The following is a 20368-nucleotide window of genomic DNA, read 5'->3' on the forward strand; positions in this document are numbered from 1 at the left end:
TATTGTCGAGTCAGTGAGTAAAGTAGCCTACTATGGGGAAGAGACTCACTGACAGCCTGAAACGAGCGAGGAGAGGAGACGGGAAACAATGGATATCTAAGTTAACGATAAGTGAGTTATTTTCAAATCATCGATTGCTCAAAGAGGAGAAAGCTAGACAGCGAGAACAGAGCTTTATATAACGATACGGGGGCAATACCACGCAAAACTGTCACGTCCGTAACGCCAACTAAATATGGATGTGACAGTTTTGCGCGAATTGCCCTGGACCGCTTCTACATATTCTGAGACGGGCGATTTTTAAAAGCGCCAATTTGAAGCACCTCTAGGCTACTAGACAAAGTAGCCTATATATTTTGAGCAAGCAAAGGGTAGGCTAGGCCAATTCAACAGTGAACTGAGACCACAGAATATTTTACGATTTAAGAAATATGATTGATCCACCACAATCTAGTTAAGCCTACATGCATTCACTGCCCAACAACGTGATGTTCCTGGGTTTCCAGGATTTCGGGTAAACATAAAAAAATTTAAAAAAAATAAATAAAATTAAACTTGCTGATTTAATGGTTTCAAGGAACCAGCTGTGGAATATCCATCCTTGTTTCAGTTCAAATTTTAAAGTTCACGTTAAGATCTTAAAAATAGCCAAGGCTACTCAGTTTTTCTCCCCAATTACTCTTATCTTGCCTTATTTCTTAAACATTATGATGCTCCGGACCTTTGCTTGAGGAAATTTTCCGTAACTGTTTCAAATACGAGAAAATGAATGTCTAGTTCCCAGACCCCATCTCAATGAGATGAGGTCTGATGTTAACCAGGCTATGCCAGACTGATCTGCGAGTGAAAACCTGAAGCTCGCGAGATCAGGATGGTCTCACAAGGCTACCAAACATATAGGATTATGGTAAATGGGGGTCTGTCAATGAATGTCCTTGAGTGTCTGTTCATCGTTTTAAGACTAACTGGCATTGCACATACAAAGCCTACAACTTGGTCAGGTTGGTGCACAGTACAGTTCATTGAGATGTGTGGACCTCAGGGCTGCCAACTTGGCCAGGCTGACCTGCACTGCTTTTAGGGCGACATCACACCGAATCCATTTGCCAACTAGAGATGGGAGAGCTCAAGTGGTTAAAACTCAGAGGTACAGTACAAGAGCAGAGCTCCCTCTAGGTCCCCCACTAATTAAAGGAACCATATGTAAGAAATGTATTTCAATTAATCATAAAATGGCCTTGATATGTCACTAGACATTAAGAAATCATGTTCATTTCAATTACTTATATCGCTGACAACAGTAGTCCGGCCAGGATATTGCCATTTAAAAAATGTAAGTTGCAGCCCTCAACTGATGTTGATGTTGTGGTTTGTCATGTAATGTTGTGTTTTGGCCTGATGCGCCACCCTCTACTTACCTACTAATCATAAAGACAGTAGTGTTTTGGCATCCGGGTTGGCAACCTCGAGTCAGGGAGGAGGGGGAGGGGATACACCGCTCTACAGTAATTTAAAAGAGATTGCAGTACCAGTTTTGGCCACAATCTTACATATGGTTCCTTTAAGCATTGATAGGACCTTGCTGAAGATGAATTGAATACCCCTGATATAGAGATTATCATCTCACACTGGTCTGATGTCATTAATTGTTTTATTGGGAGTGAATGGCACGTTTGGCCTCAGGTTCACTCTCTGATTTTGGATGACACCCAAATAGACAATTGTGGCGTCACATGAACTCCATTCAATTTTGTACATCAAATCTATGAAAAACTACCAACAGTAAAAAGTCAATGTATCTTTAGCATAAACACACCCATGGCATTTGTCCCTACAATACAAAGAACATACTGTAGCATCATGGCTTACATGGGCATCACTTCAACATCCACCATTCACAACACATACCATTTGATATCACAAGTTCACATTTAAGTACTAAACGATATCATGTCCCAAGACTATACTCCACTGATGTTATTTATATCACCTGAAATACATAATAAAATACTTTTTAATGAATGAGTTTTTTAAATGGAGATGTAGTGTTTTGGAACCAAACATATAGGATTATGGTAAATGGAGGTCTGTCAATGAATGTCCTTGAGTGTCTGTTCATCGTTTTAAGACTAACAGGCATTGCACATACAAAGCCTACAACTTTGTCAGGTTGGTGCACAGTACAGTTCATCAAGATGTGTGGACCTCAGGGCTGCCAACTTGGCCAGGCTGACCTGCACTGCTTTTAGGGCGTACTGTACATCACACCAAATCGATGTGCCAACTAGCGATGGGAGAGCTCAAGTGGTTAAAACTCAGAGGTACAGGAGCAGAGCTCCCTCTAGGTCCCAATAATTAAGCATTGATAGAGCATTTATCAGCTCCTGCTATCTGACTCACTCTTTCACCCTCTTTATCAGCTCCTGCTATCTGACTCACTCTTTCACCCTCTTTATCAGCTCCTGCTATCTGACTCACTCTTTCACCCTCTCCTCCTCTTTCCCTGTGTTCTTGTGTTCTGCCTCTCTCCTCCAAAGTTCTATTCAGGATAACAAGTCCATCCGTTTGTATCCTTTGATAAAGTGCTATGCCTATGGACTGACTCAAGTTCATGAAAATATGTGCTAATATCCATGCATTTAAGCATAGTAAAAATGAAATGTGGCATTCCCAAATGTCTTAAAATGTAGGTTAGGTTCTTTCTTTGCATGTGCACCTTGCCTCTCAAAAGTTAGCACCGATATTAATCTAAATGAAGACACCTTCAGATAGTGCCCAGGTGTGTGCACAGGTAGTCGCCGCAGGTAGTCACCGCTGTGTCCCTTGGTCTCTTCTCCTTCAGATAGAGCCCAGGTGTGTGCACAGGTGTTAGCACAGGTAGTCGCCGCAGGTAGTCACCGCTGTGTCCCTTGGTCTCTTCTCCTTCAGATAGTGCCCAGGTGTGTGCACAGGTAGTCGCCGCAGGTAGTCACCGCTGTGTCCCTTGGTCTCTTCTCCTTCAGATAGTGCCCAGGTGTGTGCACAGGTAGTCACCGCAGGTAGTCAGCGCTGGGTCCTTTGGTCTCTTCTCCTTCAGATAGTGCCCAGGTGTGTGCACAGGTAGTCACCGCAGGTAGTCACCGCAGGTAGTCACCGCTGTGTCTCTTGGTCTCTTCTTCTTCAGTAAAGTCCACAGCGCTCTGTTGGAATAAAAACAGAAATTCCCATTTGATATTACGGAAAGATGAATACACATAAAGGACAACTTAGATCTTGTCCAAGTTGTGTTCTGGAAACGATTGCTCCATCACAAAAAGTCCAAGTCTACAGTAGATGGATGATGAAATTAGATTCCTGATTGCACTGCAAAAAATGAATTAAAAAATCTATTTGGTATTGTTTTTAGTATGGAAAGACTTACCTAGCGCCCTCTCAAAAGATCATTTGGACTTAATTTAAGAAGACTTTCACTTATTTTAAGGAGTCTTATCAAGACAAATTTGCTCAACGCACTGGCAGACTAATTTGCTTGTTTTTAGGACAAATTTGCTTAACACACTGGCAGACATATTTGCTTGTTTTCAAGATGAGATGTCTTAAAATAAGTAAATTTTTTTTTTTTAATTAAGTCAATCGATTTCACAAGAATGCGCTAGGTAGGTCTCTTTATACTGAAAACAATACCAACTAGTTTTTTTTATCTTGATATAAGATTAATAACACTTGGTTAGATTTTGTAAAACACTGTTCCTGAGTCCTCATTCTTCTATGTATTGAGCAGCCTACTCATCTTACACTGGATCATCTTCCTGAATCTCAATATTGTGTTCCCAACAAGTCTGGGCAAATGACTAAGTCAGCACGAATCAGAGGCTACATCCATTGTTATGCACTTTTATGATGCCATCACATCTTCAAAAGTGTTGATTTTAATTCAACATATTTGGCAGTATTTTTAAACTACAAATATACACACCTATAAGGTATTTTGATTCAAAATACAAAGCCATTTTCTTCAACCAAATACAAAACAACATACAAAATACTATTTTATGTTTGAAATATGTATTTCAAATATGTTCCTACATTATGGACATGCTACACTGGCTACATTAACATTTAGCATGTCTTATTGTAGGTGGGTCATTACAGCATTCACCTGAACCTTTCACCAAACAGGGTTAGGGACGGGGAGTACTATGCCAGGGTTAGGGACTCTCTCTCTCTCTCTCTATCTATCTTTCTATCTAAGTAGTTTCCAGGGCTCTCATTGACCATAATGCTGAAGAACCTCACACTGCCTCAGCCAAACTTAAAGAGGAAGTTGGAAAGACACATTGCTGCAGCATTTTCCTATTTAATTGTGTTTAGTCAAACACAAACAATATATTCATGTCTGTAGCCTACATACTAATACTGATTGGAGCCCTTATGGTCTGCATGCTTTAGTGCTGTAGCCTACATACTAATACTGATTGGAGCCCTTATGGTCTGCATGCTTTAGTGCTGTAGCCTACAGTACATACTAATACTGATTGGAGCCCTTATGGTCTGCATGCTTTAGTGCTGTAGCCTACATACTAATACTGATTGGAGCCCTTATGGTCTGCATGCTTTAGTGCTGTAGCCTACATACTAATGCTGATTGGAGCCCTTATGGTCTACATGCTTTAGTGCTGTAGCCTACATACTAATGCTGATTGGAGCCCTTATGGTCTGCATGCTTTAGTGCTGTATACAAGCTGGTAAATGACTGAAGTCCACATCTGATGTGATTGTGTGCATATGTGTCACTCACATTATATTCAGCTCTCTGTGAATGAACATATTATCTTTAGTACGAATAGGAGATCAGTTGTGTGGAAAGCAGATAAACAAGCACTGATTCTGTGTTTATGCCAGTCAGTTAGAGTTCACTGAACCTGCTACTTTGAACCTGAACCTGACTGAAGGAACTGAACAACTGGTTCTGTGAAGGAATGTGACACTGACCAATCAGCTTGCAGCTCCTCCAGACCGTTCCCTCTGACTCACCTGTCCTGAAGGAGGAAGTGAAGCGCAGTGACAGACGGCTGCTCTGCTCTCTGCTACACCTCTACTGAACTACTCCAGCAGGTGGAAATTAAACTAGATAAACAATCAAAGTGGACATAGTTGTTTTTGGGAAGAGGTTGACATATTAGTAACAATAAGTTAAAAGACAGAATTGAGAAACTGCCTTTTTTTTAATCTTGTGAAAGTGAAAGTAAAGTTGCTGTATGGAAAATGGCTTCAAGGCTGGAGGAGGATCTATCTTGTCCTGTGTGCACTGAGATCTACAAGGACCCTGTGCTCCTGACCTGCTCTCACAGCTTCTGTAAAGTCTGTCTACAGCAGTTCTGGAACACAAAACCATCCAGAGAATGTCCAGTCTGCAGGAGGAGATCATCAAAGGAGCACCCTCCAGTCAGCTTGGCGTTAAAAAACTTGTGTGAGGTTTACTTACAGGAGAGAGGTCAGAGAGGATCACTGTGTCGTCTCCATGGTGACCCACTCAGGCTGTTCTGTCATGATGATCAGCAGCTTGTGTGTTACTCGTGTCGAGACTCAAAACTCCACAGGAGTCACCAGTTCAGTCCTGTTGATGAAGCAGCAGCTGACCGAAAGGTAAGTCTGAGTATAACAACTGAAATATATTTTGATTTGGATGATGAACAATATAAATATACTATATAACATACTGTACAGCCTATTATTTAGTCCATCATTATATACAATTGTTTACCAATCACAGAATTCAAAATGCCAGTGGTTGCTGCTGTTACTGTAATTCATCACTAGGTGGCAGCACTTTCCTTTCAACTCTTTTCTGCCTCATGAAGACTTCCCAAATGTATTGAGAAACATCCTGAGCTGAATTTGTTTGTTGTGTTAGTGGTGGTTATCCATGTTATTTTACTCACCTGCTCATTGAAATGTTACATTTGAGAAACATGCCAGTAAAAGCCTGTTGTCATAGCGATACTGAAGAAAATACAGCCTGATTGTGGTGATTGTTGGTAAAGACCTTTCCACCCCCTTCCTTCTGTGTTCCAGATGGAGCTCAAAATCAAACTAGATCCCTTAAACGAGAAGCTGAAGGCTTTTGCAAATGCAAAAGTCACCTGTGATAAAACAGCTGAACACATTAAGGTGAAAGTAATGCTTTATTTGAAACACTCATAACAGCTACACCTAATCCACAGCATATTCTAGGGGGACAAGAAGACCTTGACCTTCTTGCTGATCTTATTCCAGACTCAGACCCAGCACTCAGAGAAGCAGATCAAGGAGGAGTTTGAGAAGCTTCACCAGTTTCTACAAGATGAAGAGGCAGCCAGGATAGCTGCACTGAGGGAGGAAGAGGAGCAGAAGAGTCAGATGATGAAGGAGAAGATTGAGAAGATGATGAGATCTCATCTCTTTCAGACACAATCAGAGCCATAGAAGATGAGATAGGAGCTGATGATGTCACATTCCTGCAGGTCAGAACCGTCCAGTTTTTGTGTCTTCAGGGTCCTTTGATATTAAGTTTTGATTACTGGTTTTAATGTTAAAAATGGTCAAACTTCTGGGTATATTCTGTTCATGTGGCCAGCTGAGACCACCAAGTGGAACTAGACTGTGTGTGTGTGTGTGTGTGTGTGTGTGTGTGTGCATGTCCTCGCTCTCTCTCTCTCTCTCTCTCTCTCTCTCTCTCTCTCTGTATGTGTGTGGGTGTGTGGGTGAGTCCACTACTAATTTAGGGCTCATGAAGATGAAAATACTTCATCAAAACATTTTCAAACAAAACACAAAACATCTTCAACACACATTTTCTCCTTTGTTATTTCACAGAACTACAAGAGCACAGAGAAAAGGTGAGTAATCAAATTTTCCTCATGGGATCAAAAGAGTATATCAAAAGAGTATATATACTTATTCTTGTGAAGGTTCTTGTGAAGGAATGTGACATTGACCAATCAGCTTGCAGCTCCTCCAGACCCCTCCCTCTGACTCAGGAAGTGAAGCTCGGTGACAGACGGCTGCTCTGCTCTCTGCTACACCTCTACTGAACAACACCAGCAGGTGGGAATTAAATTAGATAAACAATCAAACTAGACATGGTTGTTTTTGGGAAGAGGTTGACATGTTAGTAACATTAAGTTAAAAGACAGAATTGAGAAACTGCCTTTTTTTTAATCTTGTGAAAGTGAAAGTAAAGTTGCTGTATGGAAAATGGCTTCAAGGCTGGAGGAGGATCTATCTTGTCCTGTGTGCACTGAGATCTACAAGGACCCTGTGCTCCTGACCTGCTCTCACAGCTTCTGTAAGGCCTGCCTGCAGCGGTTCTGGAACACAAAACCATCCAGAGAATGTCCAGTCTGCAGGAAGTCATCAAAGGAGGAACCTCCACTCAACCTGGCATTAAGAAACTTGTGTGAGAGGTATTTACAGGAGAGAGAGTCACTTACAAGTCAGAGAGGAGCACTCTGTAGTCTCCATGGCGACCCACTCAGGCTGTTCTGTCATAATGATCAGCAGCTTGTGTGTTACTCGTGTCGAGACTCAAAACTCTACAGGAGTCACTGGTGCAGTCCTGTTGATGAAGCAGCAGCTGACCGAAAGGTAAGTCTGAGTATAACAACTGAAATATATTTTGATTTGGATGATGAACAATATCAATATACTATATCACATACTGTACAGCCTATTATTTAGTCCATCATTATATACAACTAGATGTACCACAGAGCGGTACAAAATATGACCGCCATTCAGTCCAGCACATTTTTTCCACAAAAAAGTCACGCTGAAAGGCATATGATTAACTCTATAAGAGGAATCCTCATATATGATTAACCCTATAAGAGGAACCCTCAGCAGCTGACGTAATCTTGAAGAACTGAGCACTAACTGTCTTACTGAATTGCATTATGCACACTCAATTCTCACTGGTATCTGCTAGACAACAAGTACCAAAACATGATTAGTTCATAGATTTCACATGTAAAATACATTTTATACAACCCCACCCCCATCTTGCCTGTTCATAATTCTGAGAAATTCTTGAATTGTGTGCGTGTACATGTTTATATTTATGTGTGTGTGGGTGGGTGGGTGTGTGTGTGTGTGTGTGTTTTTTTTTGTGTGCGTGCATGTGCTTGTGCCTGTGTATGTGCCTGTGTGTGTGCATGTGCATGCATGCGTACATATGTCTACTGTGTGAGTATGTGTCATACGTATAATTACTGTGAATGTATGTGTGTGCGTGTGTACCTGTTTATGCACATGTGTGCATATGGAATGGGTTAACATGACCCCTGGAGGCAAACATACGCAAAAAATTGGTCATCCTCAAGTCAGCCAGAGATATTGTGATTAAAACACCTAATTTTTTGCCTTTTAATTTTTAACTAGGTTGCGCTATTCATGAAATAAGTGGTTATGGAATGGGTTGACATGCCCCCTTAAGATCAACATACGAAAAAGGTGGTCCTCCTAAACCCTATGGTTCTCAAGATATTCACAGAAAACTATGTCTGCCCAACTCTCCTTTCCGGGGGTCCAGTCCAGCGGGAGGGCTACAGATCAAAACGAAAAACGATGGTCCCATGGTATCCATGTGGGGCTACGTGCCCACCAAGTTTCGTGTCTTTCAGTGTCCCGGGAATCTTTGACAGAAAATTGGCCATGCGAAAAAGAAATAAAAAAAATAAATAAAAAAAATCTGACTAAACCGCTTCGCTGCGCGGCGGTTATAATTATTTACTAATCACAGAATTCAAAATGCCAGTGGTTGCTGCGGTTACTGTAATTCATCACTAGGTGGCAGCACTTTCCTTTAAAGGTGCCATGTGTAAGAATTGAGGTATTAGCATGCTAAATTACTAGCCACAGCCCGACAGATGTCATAATACCAGTTTCTGCCATGGGAGGCGGTATGCAGGCAACATAACCGCCAGCCAAACTGCAATACACGAATAACTCGCACGGCTTGTGGGCGTACTTGAACCAAGAGTATACACCTGTCGGGCTGTGGCTAGTAATTTAGCATGCTACTTCAGGTTGATATCTCTGCAGCACTATACCTTGTCATTTTTTTAATTACATCATCACCCTTATTTCTTCTCATTCTTTTGATGCGTGTAGCTCATTTTTTTGGGATATTTTTACCTCAATTCTTACACATGGCACCTTTAAACCCTTTTCTGCCTCATGAAGATCTTCCAAATGTATTGAGAAACATCCTGAGCTGAATTCGTTTGTTGTTTTAGTGGTGGTTATCCATGTTATTTTACTCACCTGCTCATTGAAATATTACATTTGAGAAACATGCCAGTAAAAGCCTGTTGTCATAGCGATACTGAAGAAAATACAGCCTGATTGTGGTGATTGTTGGTAAAGACCTTTCCACCTCCTTTCTTGGATCCAGGAGGAGCTCAAAATCAAACTAGATCCCTTAAACGAGAAGCTGAAGGCTTTTGCAAATGCAAAAGTCACCTGCGATAAAACAGCTGAACACATTAAGGTGAAAGTAATGCTTTATTTGAAACACTCATAACAGCAACACCTAATCCACAGCATATTCTAGGGGGACAAGAAGACCTTGACCTTCTTGCTGATCTTATTCCAGACTCAGACCCAGCACACAGAGAAGCAGATCAAGGAGGAGTTTGAGAAGCTTCACCAGTTTCTACGAGATGAAGAGGCAGCCAGGATAGCTGCACTGAGGGAGGAAGAGGAGCAGAAGAGCCAGATGATGAAGGAGAAGATTGAGAAGATGAGCAGAGAGATCTCATCTCTTTCAGACACAATCAGGGCCATAGAAGAGCAGATGGGAGCTGATGACGTCACATTCCTGCAGGTCAGAGCCATCCGGTCTTTGTGTCTTGAGGGTCCTTTGATATTAAGTTTTGATTACTGGTTTTAATGGTCAAACTTCTGGGTATATTCTGTTCATTTGACCAGCTGAGACCACCAAGTGGAACCAGACTGTGTGTGTGTGAGTTTGTGTGTGTGTGTGTGTGTGTGTGTGTGTGTGTGTGTGAATGCTTCTGTGCATGTTTTTGTGTGCATATATTGGTGTATGCATGCATGCATATGTATGTGTATGTGTGCGCATGTCCGCTCTCTCTCTCTCTTCTATCTCTCTCTCTCACTCACTCTCTGTGTGTGTGTGTGTGTGTGTGTGTGTTTGTGTGTGTGTGTGTATGTGTGTGGGTGTGTGGGTGGGAGTCCACTACTAATTAAGGGCTTATGAAGATGAAAATAATTAATCAAAACATTTTAAACACACATTTTCTCCTTTGTTATTTCACAGAGCTACAAGAGCACAGTGGAAAGGTGAGTGATCTGCCTCCTGTCTCTCTCTCTTCTCTGTGGTTCTGAACCCAAAGCCACAGCAGCACTGACTCCTGAATGTTATTCCAGAGCCCAGTGCACACTGCAGGATCCAGAGAGGGTTTCAGGAGCTCTGATCAATGTGGCAAAGCACCTGGGCAACCTGAAGTTCAGAGTCTGGGAGAAGATGCAGGACATTGTTCAATACAGTGAGTAAAAGTGGACACATACCCAGACATACACACACTGTCAAACACACACACACACACACACACACACACAAACACTAGGGATGCTACGGTATACGGTATATTATCTAACCGAACAATATTACCCCCACGGTTCGATGGCAGACGAGGAAACTGTTCAGTAACGTCTCACACACACACACACACACACACACACACGCACACACACACACACACACAAACACTAGGGATGCAACGGTATACGGTATATTATCTAACCGAACAATATTACCCCCACAGTTCGATGGCAGACGAGGAAACTGTTCAGTAACATTCAGTAACATCAGTAACAGTAACACACACACACACACACACACACACACAGAGTATCAGTTTTTAACAGAGTGGCATTAAAATAGATGCTAGCTGAAACCTAAACACTGCATCCAATCTCCAAGGAAAAGGACGGGTTGTAGACAGTGTGATGAAATGATGGACACAGTGATAAAGACAGATATGAGGAATGAGTGTACATATACTGCAAGAAATTAAATCTGACCAATTAATCTGATATTAAGATCAAAAAATCTATCTGCTATTGTTTTAAGTATGAAGAGACTTAACTAGTGCTCAGTCGAAAGATCTTTTTGGCTAAATTCAAGAAGTTTGACTTATCAAGACAAATTTGCTCAATGCACTGGCAGCCAAATTTGCTTATTTTTAGGACATCTTAAAATTAGTCAAACTCTTCTTAAATGAAGTCAAATTGTAATGTAAGCTGTGTAAGTCTCTTTATACGGAACTCAATACCATAACAATGCTAGATATGATATGATTAACTAGATGTACCGCAGAGCGGTACAAAATATGACCACCGTCCAGTCCAGCACATTTTTTCCAGAAAAATAAGTCACGCTTGTCAAATTGTGTTAATTTCCTACTTTGTTGCTTTTTTGTGTGTTTGCACTGCAAAAAATGAATTCTAACCAAGTGTTATTGATCTTATATTAAGATTAGAAAATCTATTTGGTATTGTTTTTAGTATGGAAAGACTTACCTAGCGCCCTCATTTGGACTTAATTTAAGAAGACTTTCACTTATTTTAAGGAGTCTTATCAAGACAAATTTGCTCAACGCACTGGCAGACAAATTTGCTTGTTTTTAGGACAAATTTGCTTAACACACTGGCAGACAAATTTGCTTGTTTTCAAGATGAGATGTCTTAAAATAAGTCATTTTTCTTTTTTTAATTAAGTCAAATGATTTCACAAGAAAGCGCTAGGTAAGTCTCTTTATACTGAAAACAACACCAACTAGTTTTTTTTATCTTGATATAAGATTAATAACACTTGGTTAGATTTTGTTAGATAAGCAGTTTTTGCAGTGTGTAATTGAGTGTGTGCAGAGTGTGTGGTTGTTTTTGTGTATAATGTGTTTTGTGTGTGTTTTTTTGTGTGTGAGTGTGTGTGTGTGTGTGTCCGTGTGTTAGTGTATGTAGGTGTGTTTGTATGTGTGGGTGCATGTGTGTGTGTGTGTGTTCATGTGTTTGTGTGCGTGTCGTGTGTGTGTGCATGTGTAGTGTGCTACGAAATCAAAACCGGCCGCCACACATTAATATTCTATGTTTAATTTAATTTAAATTAAATTAAATATCAAATCTTTGCATTGAGCTGCGCTTTTTACGCACGCAGCCTTTCCTTGCCCCACACCGCTCTCTCTCGTAGCCCGCTGCGCCTCCTCTGCATGTGCATTTCACAAAATATTCACAATTGTTGAAGGATTGTTGTTGCCACATAGAAGCATTGCATAGAAGACGTCTGGCTAAATTTTTATTAAATCCGCTTAGCATCGTGCCCATGCTGCGCAAATTTGTTCAAAACTGCTCCATTGAAGTTAACTCTGCTAAGATCTTATCACAACATAGTATATAAACTACATTTAGGAGACTAAACTAAGTTAAGTTAGGGACTGTTTGTTATTTATTGAAGGGGCCACCGGAGGAAAATAGGGGAGGGTCATGTCTTTTTATTCTTTGTTTATTTCTGTTTATTTCTGTCGCCATATAACGTTCTCTTTCATTCCATAGCTGTCAACATTGAACAATGAAAATAAGGGAGATTTCCCGGGTTTCTCACGCAAAATATGGAAAATGTCAACATTCATCCCCATTAACGTTGGAAGGGTTGGAGCAACAAAGTAGCTTACTTTATTCACGCCTAACAGCCTATATCCATTTGGTCAACTTTATCCAGCCCTAAAAAAGCTAAATTTAACTTTGGTTTACTTGTAGTTTACCGTGTAGCCTAAACAGTGTGCATGCTTAACATAAAGCATACTTGTGCTTCATTCATCCATACATCCAACTTTTTGACAAGCATTTCTACCAATTGTTCCTGCCCATTCTCTAGCTTTGCTGTCTCCATCCTTTCTGTTTTTGTTGTTTGCAAAAAAATATATAGTATTGGTAACAAGCAACAAGTGCAATTTGTTAATCGCTGTCATTCTCTCTTCTGCGCAAACAAAAATGTGTTATGTTCCAAGTAGCAGTGCGTAATTCTGCTTCATAAAGTTGAACAAATACATTTGGTTATTTCATATAAATAGCCAGTTTATAGTCTACAGTGTATAGTTGGTAAGTTATGGTAGGCCAACTTAGAGTGAATATACAAACAGGGGAAATTCTTTGTCTACTCGTAGCTGATTATAGCCTGATAGGCAGGTGCGCACGTAGACATACGGCCGAACACTGCAAGCGCCAATGAATCGTGCTCTCAGCACAACCACGTCGTTAACTTAAATAGGTTACATCACTCTAAGTTCGCATTCAAACAAGCAAAATGATGATTTGAATACATCTGTTTCACTGAAAGGGCAAGGGGGTAACAACAGGACAACACAGAGACAGGCCAGATGGCAGGACTAATGTTATGAGAGTATTAGACTACAGTACTATGGGATATTCTACGGAAAAATATTATAACGGCAAGACAGTGGGATAAACCCGGAAAAAGTTGGCACGTTAGGTATTTTTTGGTCCCTGTGATTATTTGTGAAATTGTGCAAACACCCTTTTCAAGTCATTTGAGAAGGAAGGAGTGGTAGCATGCAAGCTCCCAAATTGACGCTCGTCTGAGAAATGGAGTTTTGGATAATGTTCAGCTTCGGCAGCTTTACAATGACTGAGAAAGCCTAGAGACGAGTCCATAGCAACCAGTTCATGTGTTGAATTTGTTATTACCCATGTGAATACTAGAGGAGTAACTTATTTCAAGTATGCAGTTGCAGGAAGTGTGTATTTAGTTTCCATGCTTATTGTGTTTCCACAACAATGTTAGTGAGTAAATCTAGTGAAATGGCCACCATCTTGGTGAAGTGTGATGTGTAAGATCAGAAAGCAGAGGTTGATTTTATAACGGTAGCCTAAGTCAATGTGTTTTTATAGCGCTTAAGAGCGTGGGCGAAAGACATCGACAGTTGGCCGGGAGGGTCATGTCTTTTTTGAAAATTCTGCTGGAGGGTCGTTGAATATTTTCTTGCAAGCAGGGGAGGGTCATATAACTTTTGATTGAAGCGCTCAAAATCCCTCCGGTGGCCCCTTTTATAAATAACGAACAGTCCCTTATGCAATCAAGCAGTATCTCAAAGCTAACGTCAGAATACTGTTTGGATGTCGAATTTAGCATGCTTAGCCTACTTACAGCTGCTTGTCAATTTCGTTGAAGGGCTCATTTTATTGACTCTGACACTGAGGGCCAGATGTACGTACACTTGTGAACGTAGTGTTATCAGCGTCATGGACACACCGCAGATTGCGAACGCTGTCAGACCCATGTTTCCGTCGTATTCATCAATCGTTCAATCCTTAGTGTAAACTGCGCCTTTCTCTGCCTTTCTCCGCCCATAAACGCAATTTACGAACGTCCACAACTGAATGGTAGCGCCTACATACAAGCGCAGTTGAATGAAGTTAACTGATGACAGCATTAAAAAGAATCAAACGTTTAGCGATCATGAAATAATACCATACATGATAAGATGTAAACAAGCAGGGAGATAATGAAGATCAGTAGTTCTACTCAAACTACTTGTGCACGTAGGCTATGGAAGATTGGTCAAATCTAGCAAGTAGAAAAGTTTAAGTGAATGACGTGAAAGTGAAAGTAAGACATTCGAAAAGCCAACAAAAGTTGAGGTTGCTTTTGGTAGTGCAAATACTTTCACCACAAAAACTGGTAAATTGCTTCGTAAATTGCGTTTATGGGCAGAGAAAGACAGAGAAAGGAGCAGTTTACACTAGTTTGATAAATACGATGGAAACTTGGGTCTGACAGCGTTCGCAATCTGCGGTTTGTGTGCATTGGCACTGCCCTCACAATTCGATTCGATTACGATTCACCAGGTAACGATTCGATTCAATTCGATTCTACGATGCATTGCGATGCATCAAAATTCTACTGCACACAACAAGGCAAATTTTGAGGTCATGAGGCAATACAAGCAGTCAGATATTGAACAACAGATTTTATTGGCTGCTATGTGTGTTTTATCACTCTCCTGTATCTTTGACATAAATATCAATAAATAAAATAAAATTGAATGGTACAGGGTATTGGATATGGCATTTTAATAAGTTTAATAATTTAAACACATTGTAAAACTTAAAGCCCAAATTTGGAGACATCCATGCATGTTGAAATTTGCTGAAAATTCAAAACTGGATTACTCTGGAACGGCTAACTGTACAGGGGACTGCTTTACACCTTTCTGTTCGGTAAGGTCAGCTGTTTATTCTGATATAAGTATAAGTATAAGTATATATACTCTTTTGATCCCATAAGGGAAATTTGGTCTCTGCATTTATCCCAATCCGTGAATTAGTGAAGGGACTGAAGCGCTAACCAGTAGGCCACGGCTGCCCCCAATAATATATGGTTTGTTATGTGTTAAAGGAATGGTTTGTGAAGTATTCCACCGAGATGAATGGGTAGGGAGATGGGTGTAGAACCTTCAATAGAATTTACGATAAAATTTAATTATATTATTTACTTTTCTCGCGAACCGTTCACCTCAGCAATTCTCGCGAACCGTTCACCTCAGCAATTAACGGCTAATATTGTTTAAAAGCTGAGAAAAAGCTCTTTTGTGTGATGTTATAGGCTACTTGTGATGTCTGTGTGATGAGTAGGCTCGTTCACGAGTAGTTCAACTGAGAAGAATGGGTGAATTTGGATGCACTTTCTTTCTTGCCGTGCGCTGTCACTTTCTCCACTGCGTAAAAGACTCAATTAATTTGCGCTTTAAATGCTTAGATTATTTTGACAGGCCATTGGCTAAATAAAAATCATTATTAGTCGACGCAAAACAGAATATTGAAAGAAGGGGGCACCAAGGCCACAGTGGCCTGTAAACCTGATTTTCAAAGGGGCATCACGGCCAACTCAGGCAGGCAACTGTGGCAGGTTTTACACACCGCGTAGCCTACGTCTTGTCTAGTTTCCCATTACAGTTTTTTTTCAATCGCTAACAAGCGCTTACCCATACTTCAGATACTTTTTCTAAACTCTTAACACAGACTCACACCTAAAAAACACAATTGGCCAAATGGATCATTTTCTTCTCAAAAACACATTTTGTTGAATATATACTAACTCTTCATTTCAAAACAGAAAACATATTTCTCTGCACACACTCCCTTTACCAAAACACTGGAAATCTGACTCAAAATGAAATTATTCTGTCAAAGAATAACACTTGTTTTCTCTTCACAAGGTACATGCAGTCAATCAAAGTACACCAGGTTTCAAAATACTGACTATTGTTGACATTACAAAAACTGCATAGACTTTAATGTTTTAGAGGTATTTGCATGCAAAACATGTTCTATCCACAGTTTTTAACCTAAATTTCTTGGTTGGGAACTGTATGTCCACATAATGTTCACATTCAAAAGCATTCCAGTAAAAAGCAAATCAGTTTTTTTCCTTTACTGTTTACTACAGGAGGTACAGTAGAAATACTGTTTACAGTATGATAGAACAGAACAATTTTTACAGTATTGCTTACAGTGAACAAAATATCCATGAAACACACAAGAGCATTCTGAACAAAAAACAACAGCAAAAAGCCCAGATAAAAGCACAAAATTACTGTATCTAATCTCTGCGATCTTCAAAGTTAGGCCACATGTTTTCATCAACATTGCATCTGATATTATCCAAGGCGATGCACCTGAGATAAAACCATTTGGTAGCAGAAGCAGAGCAGAAGCAGAGGTTTTGATAGTGTATCTAAGGTTTGGAATATTGTGTTTGCTATTGTGGGATGTTGTGTGTTAACATTCGTAAATACTACAAAAACAATCTATAGTTTTGTTGGGAGGTATAGCTTGTCTGTTAAGAAAATGTAAGCATTGCTGAAATGTGTTCACTGACTGCATATTGTGTGAAAACGACATGAAATGTGTGAATGGTATGGCCACAAAAGGCCGATGCTGTTCTAATTGTGTTTAGAGTTATGAAAATGTGATTAGACAAACGCTTGTTAGCGGCTGAAAAAAACTGTAACTTCGTAGAATCCGAGATGCCCAGATGTTCGCTTTCCAAGCTTTGGGTACGTTTTTAATTACCCGTCTATCGCGGTCATCTCCCTCCGTCATCTTGATTCTTTAGTGTTGTTGTTATGCTAGCTAGTGCTGCCGTTTAGCATGTAGCTACAGGCTGCGCATGTCATTACAACGTTGCTCCGGAAATGCCCCCAGAAGTAATTGAAACTTCACAACTTTATTGTCCACTCAAGCCAGAAAATAAACAGTGACATAATCGATTATGGCACGTTGCCGCATCAATGCTGAATCGTGCATGTCCCGCATTGCAATGCATCGCCGAATCGATTATTGTTGACACCACTACTGATAACGCTACGTTCGCAAATGTATGTACATCTGGCCCTCAGTGTTCAGCTCATGTGTGTGTTCTTCCTCTCTCCAGCTCCTGTCACTCTGGATCCCAACACTGCACACCCACGACTCATCCTGTCTGATGATCTGACCAGTGTGAGATTGGGTGATGAGGACCAGCAACTTCCTGATAACCCAGAGAGATTTGATATGTATGCCAGTGTCTTGGGCTCTGAGGGCTTTAACTCAGGGATTCACTGCTGGGATGTGGAGTTTGGGGAGAACACAGTGTGGCATGTGGGTGTGATTACAGAGTCGGCCCAGAGGAAGGGAGACTACACCTCCAGGAGTGGACACTGGTGTGTGGGGTATAAGAGGGGTGCATATGCAGCACGTGCTCCACCACAGCGCTCCACTCCCTTCACAGTACAGCAGAAACTCCAGAGGATCAGAGTGCAGCTGGACTGGGACAGAGGAGAGCTGTCATTCTCTAACCCTGATAATAACAGACACCTGCACACTCTCACACACACTTTCACTGAGAGAGTGTTTCCGTACTTCAGTATGAATTCTACTGTACGGGTCTTAGCAGTGACAATTACAGTGACAGCAGGTCAAAAATGACTTGTTCATGCTGTCACAAAGGTCAGAGATTATGATTGCTGAATGTTTCATAACGTTGAATAATTTACATGGGATCTGAAGATGACATGACCTGCATACTCCCAATATTGCAAATCATTAACATGCTGTTTTCTAAAATTATAATTAATTAGCTTTAATATTCCAAACATTGTCTGAAGCTGGATTAATGTGGGCATCCTTCTGTTTACTTAATCTGTTAAATAACTGACATCCCTAAAACCGTCAAGCCGCATGGTACACGTTTTAGCTGAGTAGAACAAATGAAAAGCTGTTTAAATGGGCTTAAATATTATGTATGAATCAATGACAATAAATTGTTTCATGAGAGATTCTCATCTCACACTGGTCTGATGTCATGAATTGTTTTATTGGGAGTGAATGGTGCATTTGGCCTCCTCAGGTTCGCTCTCTGATTTTGGATGACACCCAAATAGACAATTGTGGTGTCACATGAACTCCATTCAATTTTGTACCAAAAATATAATCTATGAAAATCTACAACAGTAAAAAGTCCATATAGTCATACGTAGTCATACTCAATTCTAGTCAGAATATGAGTCTGATACTGCTCCATTGGGGCGTAATTATGGGGCGTGTTTCAACCGATACAGGGGGGGGGAATGCATCTGCACTCAATTGGATAGACCTAACCAATCAGAGCAACGAAATAGCTTACCGTGAGGTGTAGGAAGAAAACACACGAACCATCCCAGTGTTTCCCATACATTGACTTATTTGTGGCAGCCCACCACAATATCAACATTGACCACCAAACAATGATTTTCCAGGTTGTACTAAATTGTGCTTAAATCTGGTTAGCATCATAACCACGATGTGCTAATTTGCGAAAAACTGTTACATTCAAGTTAATTCTGCAAACCTACCACCACAAATAGAATTCAATTCTGTGGGAAACACTGCATCCTTCTTATCCACAAATGCCTTAACATTGTTTTCTGGTCTTTTGTAAAGGTTAGTGCCGTCAATAACTCCTGGGAAAGGCTGTCGCAAATCCCTCGAACAGGTGGTCATTCAGAGCTTTCAAATGAATGAGGGAACATATCACAATGCAACAGCAATGTTTTCCCTTGATGAAAGTGAAAGCACGAGTTTTCCCACATCTCAACTTTGGCCAAAGTTTTCAGAAATAATCTATTTCAGTGATAAAACCTCATTATATAATATGCATTTTCCATATGGGGTCTTAAAAGCCATGTCTCCTTCTAGCCACAGCATTTTTGTTTCAAACATAAGCCTAATCTAAGCGTGCTCAGATGACGTGATAGACCAGGCGCTGTTGCTCACCTGTTGTGGTAATTATATATAATGATTGTCAAAGTTTTTTTTTTTTTTTTCCCCATCATCTACTTCCTGAATTTTTTGTCAACAATACCCGGGACACCGAAACACAGGTGCACATGAAATTTGGTGGGTATGTAGCCCCACTAGACTTTTACGGAAAAAAATTGTTTCGTCCCCGGGGGCCACTCCCCCCCCCCGTGCTGGGCCCCCCGAACCGCAAAAAAAGCAGTTTTTCCTAAATTACTACCTGAACCGTGGCACTGAGAAATATTCTTATAAAATATAAGAATATTTTATGGTATGTTGGTCTCAAGGGCCCACATCAACCTGGCCCATAATCACTCATTTGTGATTTGCACCCCCCCGGTAAAAAATGAAAATGCAATATCATTCTGCTTTAATCGCCCCTATCTTCAAATTGTATGTGTATGATTGACCTGGCATTCTCTGGGGGTATGCCAAGTTTCGTAGAATTTCATCCATGGGGGGGGGTCTAAAAAAATGTGTGTCCATTTAGTGACTGTACACTCATTGGCCTGTAGATGGCGGTGCACACATATACACATGCACACACACACAGGCACGCACATACTATCGGTATTAGAACGGCCGATACATAATTACAAATTCAGTAGGATTAAAAGAAAGCCAAATATTCATCATCATCATCATGGCTGCATTTCCAGTATTGGCGATACGTAGTCGTTTGTCCACTAGATGGTGCATCGTTGCAGTGAAACGTAATTTTGTTGGAAGTTAAAAGTGGGTTGGAAAAACAATGGACGAAGCATCCACTGTACTGTAGTTTACCGCAGAGAACGTCTAATAAGGATAGGACGATGTTCACATGAAATGTAATTCCCATTTCTTCTTGAAGCCGAAATAAATCTGAGAATGTTTATCGGACATGCTTGGTTTTTACTGCAGGTACGTTGATCTTATAATATCAATAAGGACCTAGGTACAATAATGTTACCGTTAGCATTGGTTGAGTGATGGAGGCCAATTTCATTGCATT

General features: G+C 40.6%; 1 protein-coding gene across 2 annotated transcripts; it reads left to right on the forward strand.

The window, feature by feature from the left end:
• The first annotated feature begins 4813 nt into the window (after positions 1-4813).
• Positions 4814-18390, forward strand: LOC121690387 (nuclear factor 7, brain-like). Of its 2 annotated transcripts, none has more exons than XM_042070923.1 (6): positions 4814-5625; positions 9413-9508; positions 9614-9844; positions 10301-10323; positions 10411-10529; positions 17495-18390. In XM_042070923.1, exons 1-6 carry the CDS (start codon positions 5245-5247, stop codon positions 18025-18027), a joined length of 1383 nt encoding a protein of 460 aa, XP_041926857.1. In that variant the 5' UTR covers positions 4814-5244; the 3' UTR covers positions 18028-18390. The 2 variants fall into 2 exon arrangements, with proteins under 2 accessions (XP_041926857.1, XP_041926847.1); XM_042070913.1 differs by lacking the exon at positions 4814-5625 and adding an exon at positions 7001-7605.
• The last annotated feature ends 1978 nt before the right edge of the window (positions 18391-20368 follow it).

The sequence above is a fragment of the Alosa sapidissima genome, chromosome 2 (assembly GCF_018492685.1).
Source record: "Alosa sapidissima isolate fAloSap1 chromosome 2, fAloSap1.pri, whole genome shotgun sequence".
Taxonomy (NCBI): domain Eukaryota; kingdom Metazoa; phylum Chordata; class Actinopteri; order Clupeiformes; family Clupeidae; genus Alosa; species Alosa sapidissima.

Excerpts from the sequence above, each read along its gene's own strand:
- LOC121690387 (XM_042070913.1), top strand. The coding sequence starts at position 7,216 with ATGGCTTCAAGGCTGGAGGAGGATCTATCTTGTCCTGTGTGCACTGAG. Across the intron at positions 7,606-9,412 it reads AAGCAGCAGCTGACCGAAAG|GAGGAGCTCAAAATCAAACT; the intron begins GTAAGTCTGAGT and ends TCTTGGATCCAG. Across the intron at positions 9,845-10,300 it reads ATGACGTCACATTCCTGCAG|AGCTACAAGAGCACAGTGGA; the intron begins GTCAGAGCCATC and ends GTTATTTCACAG.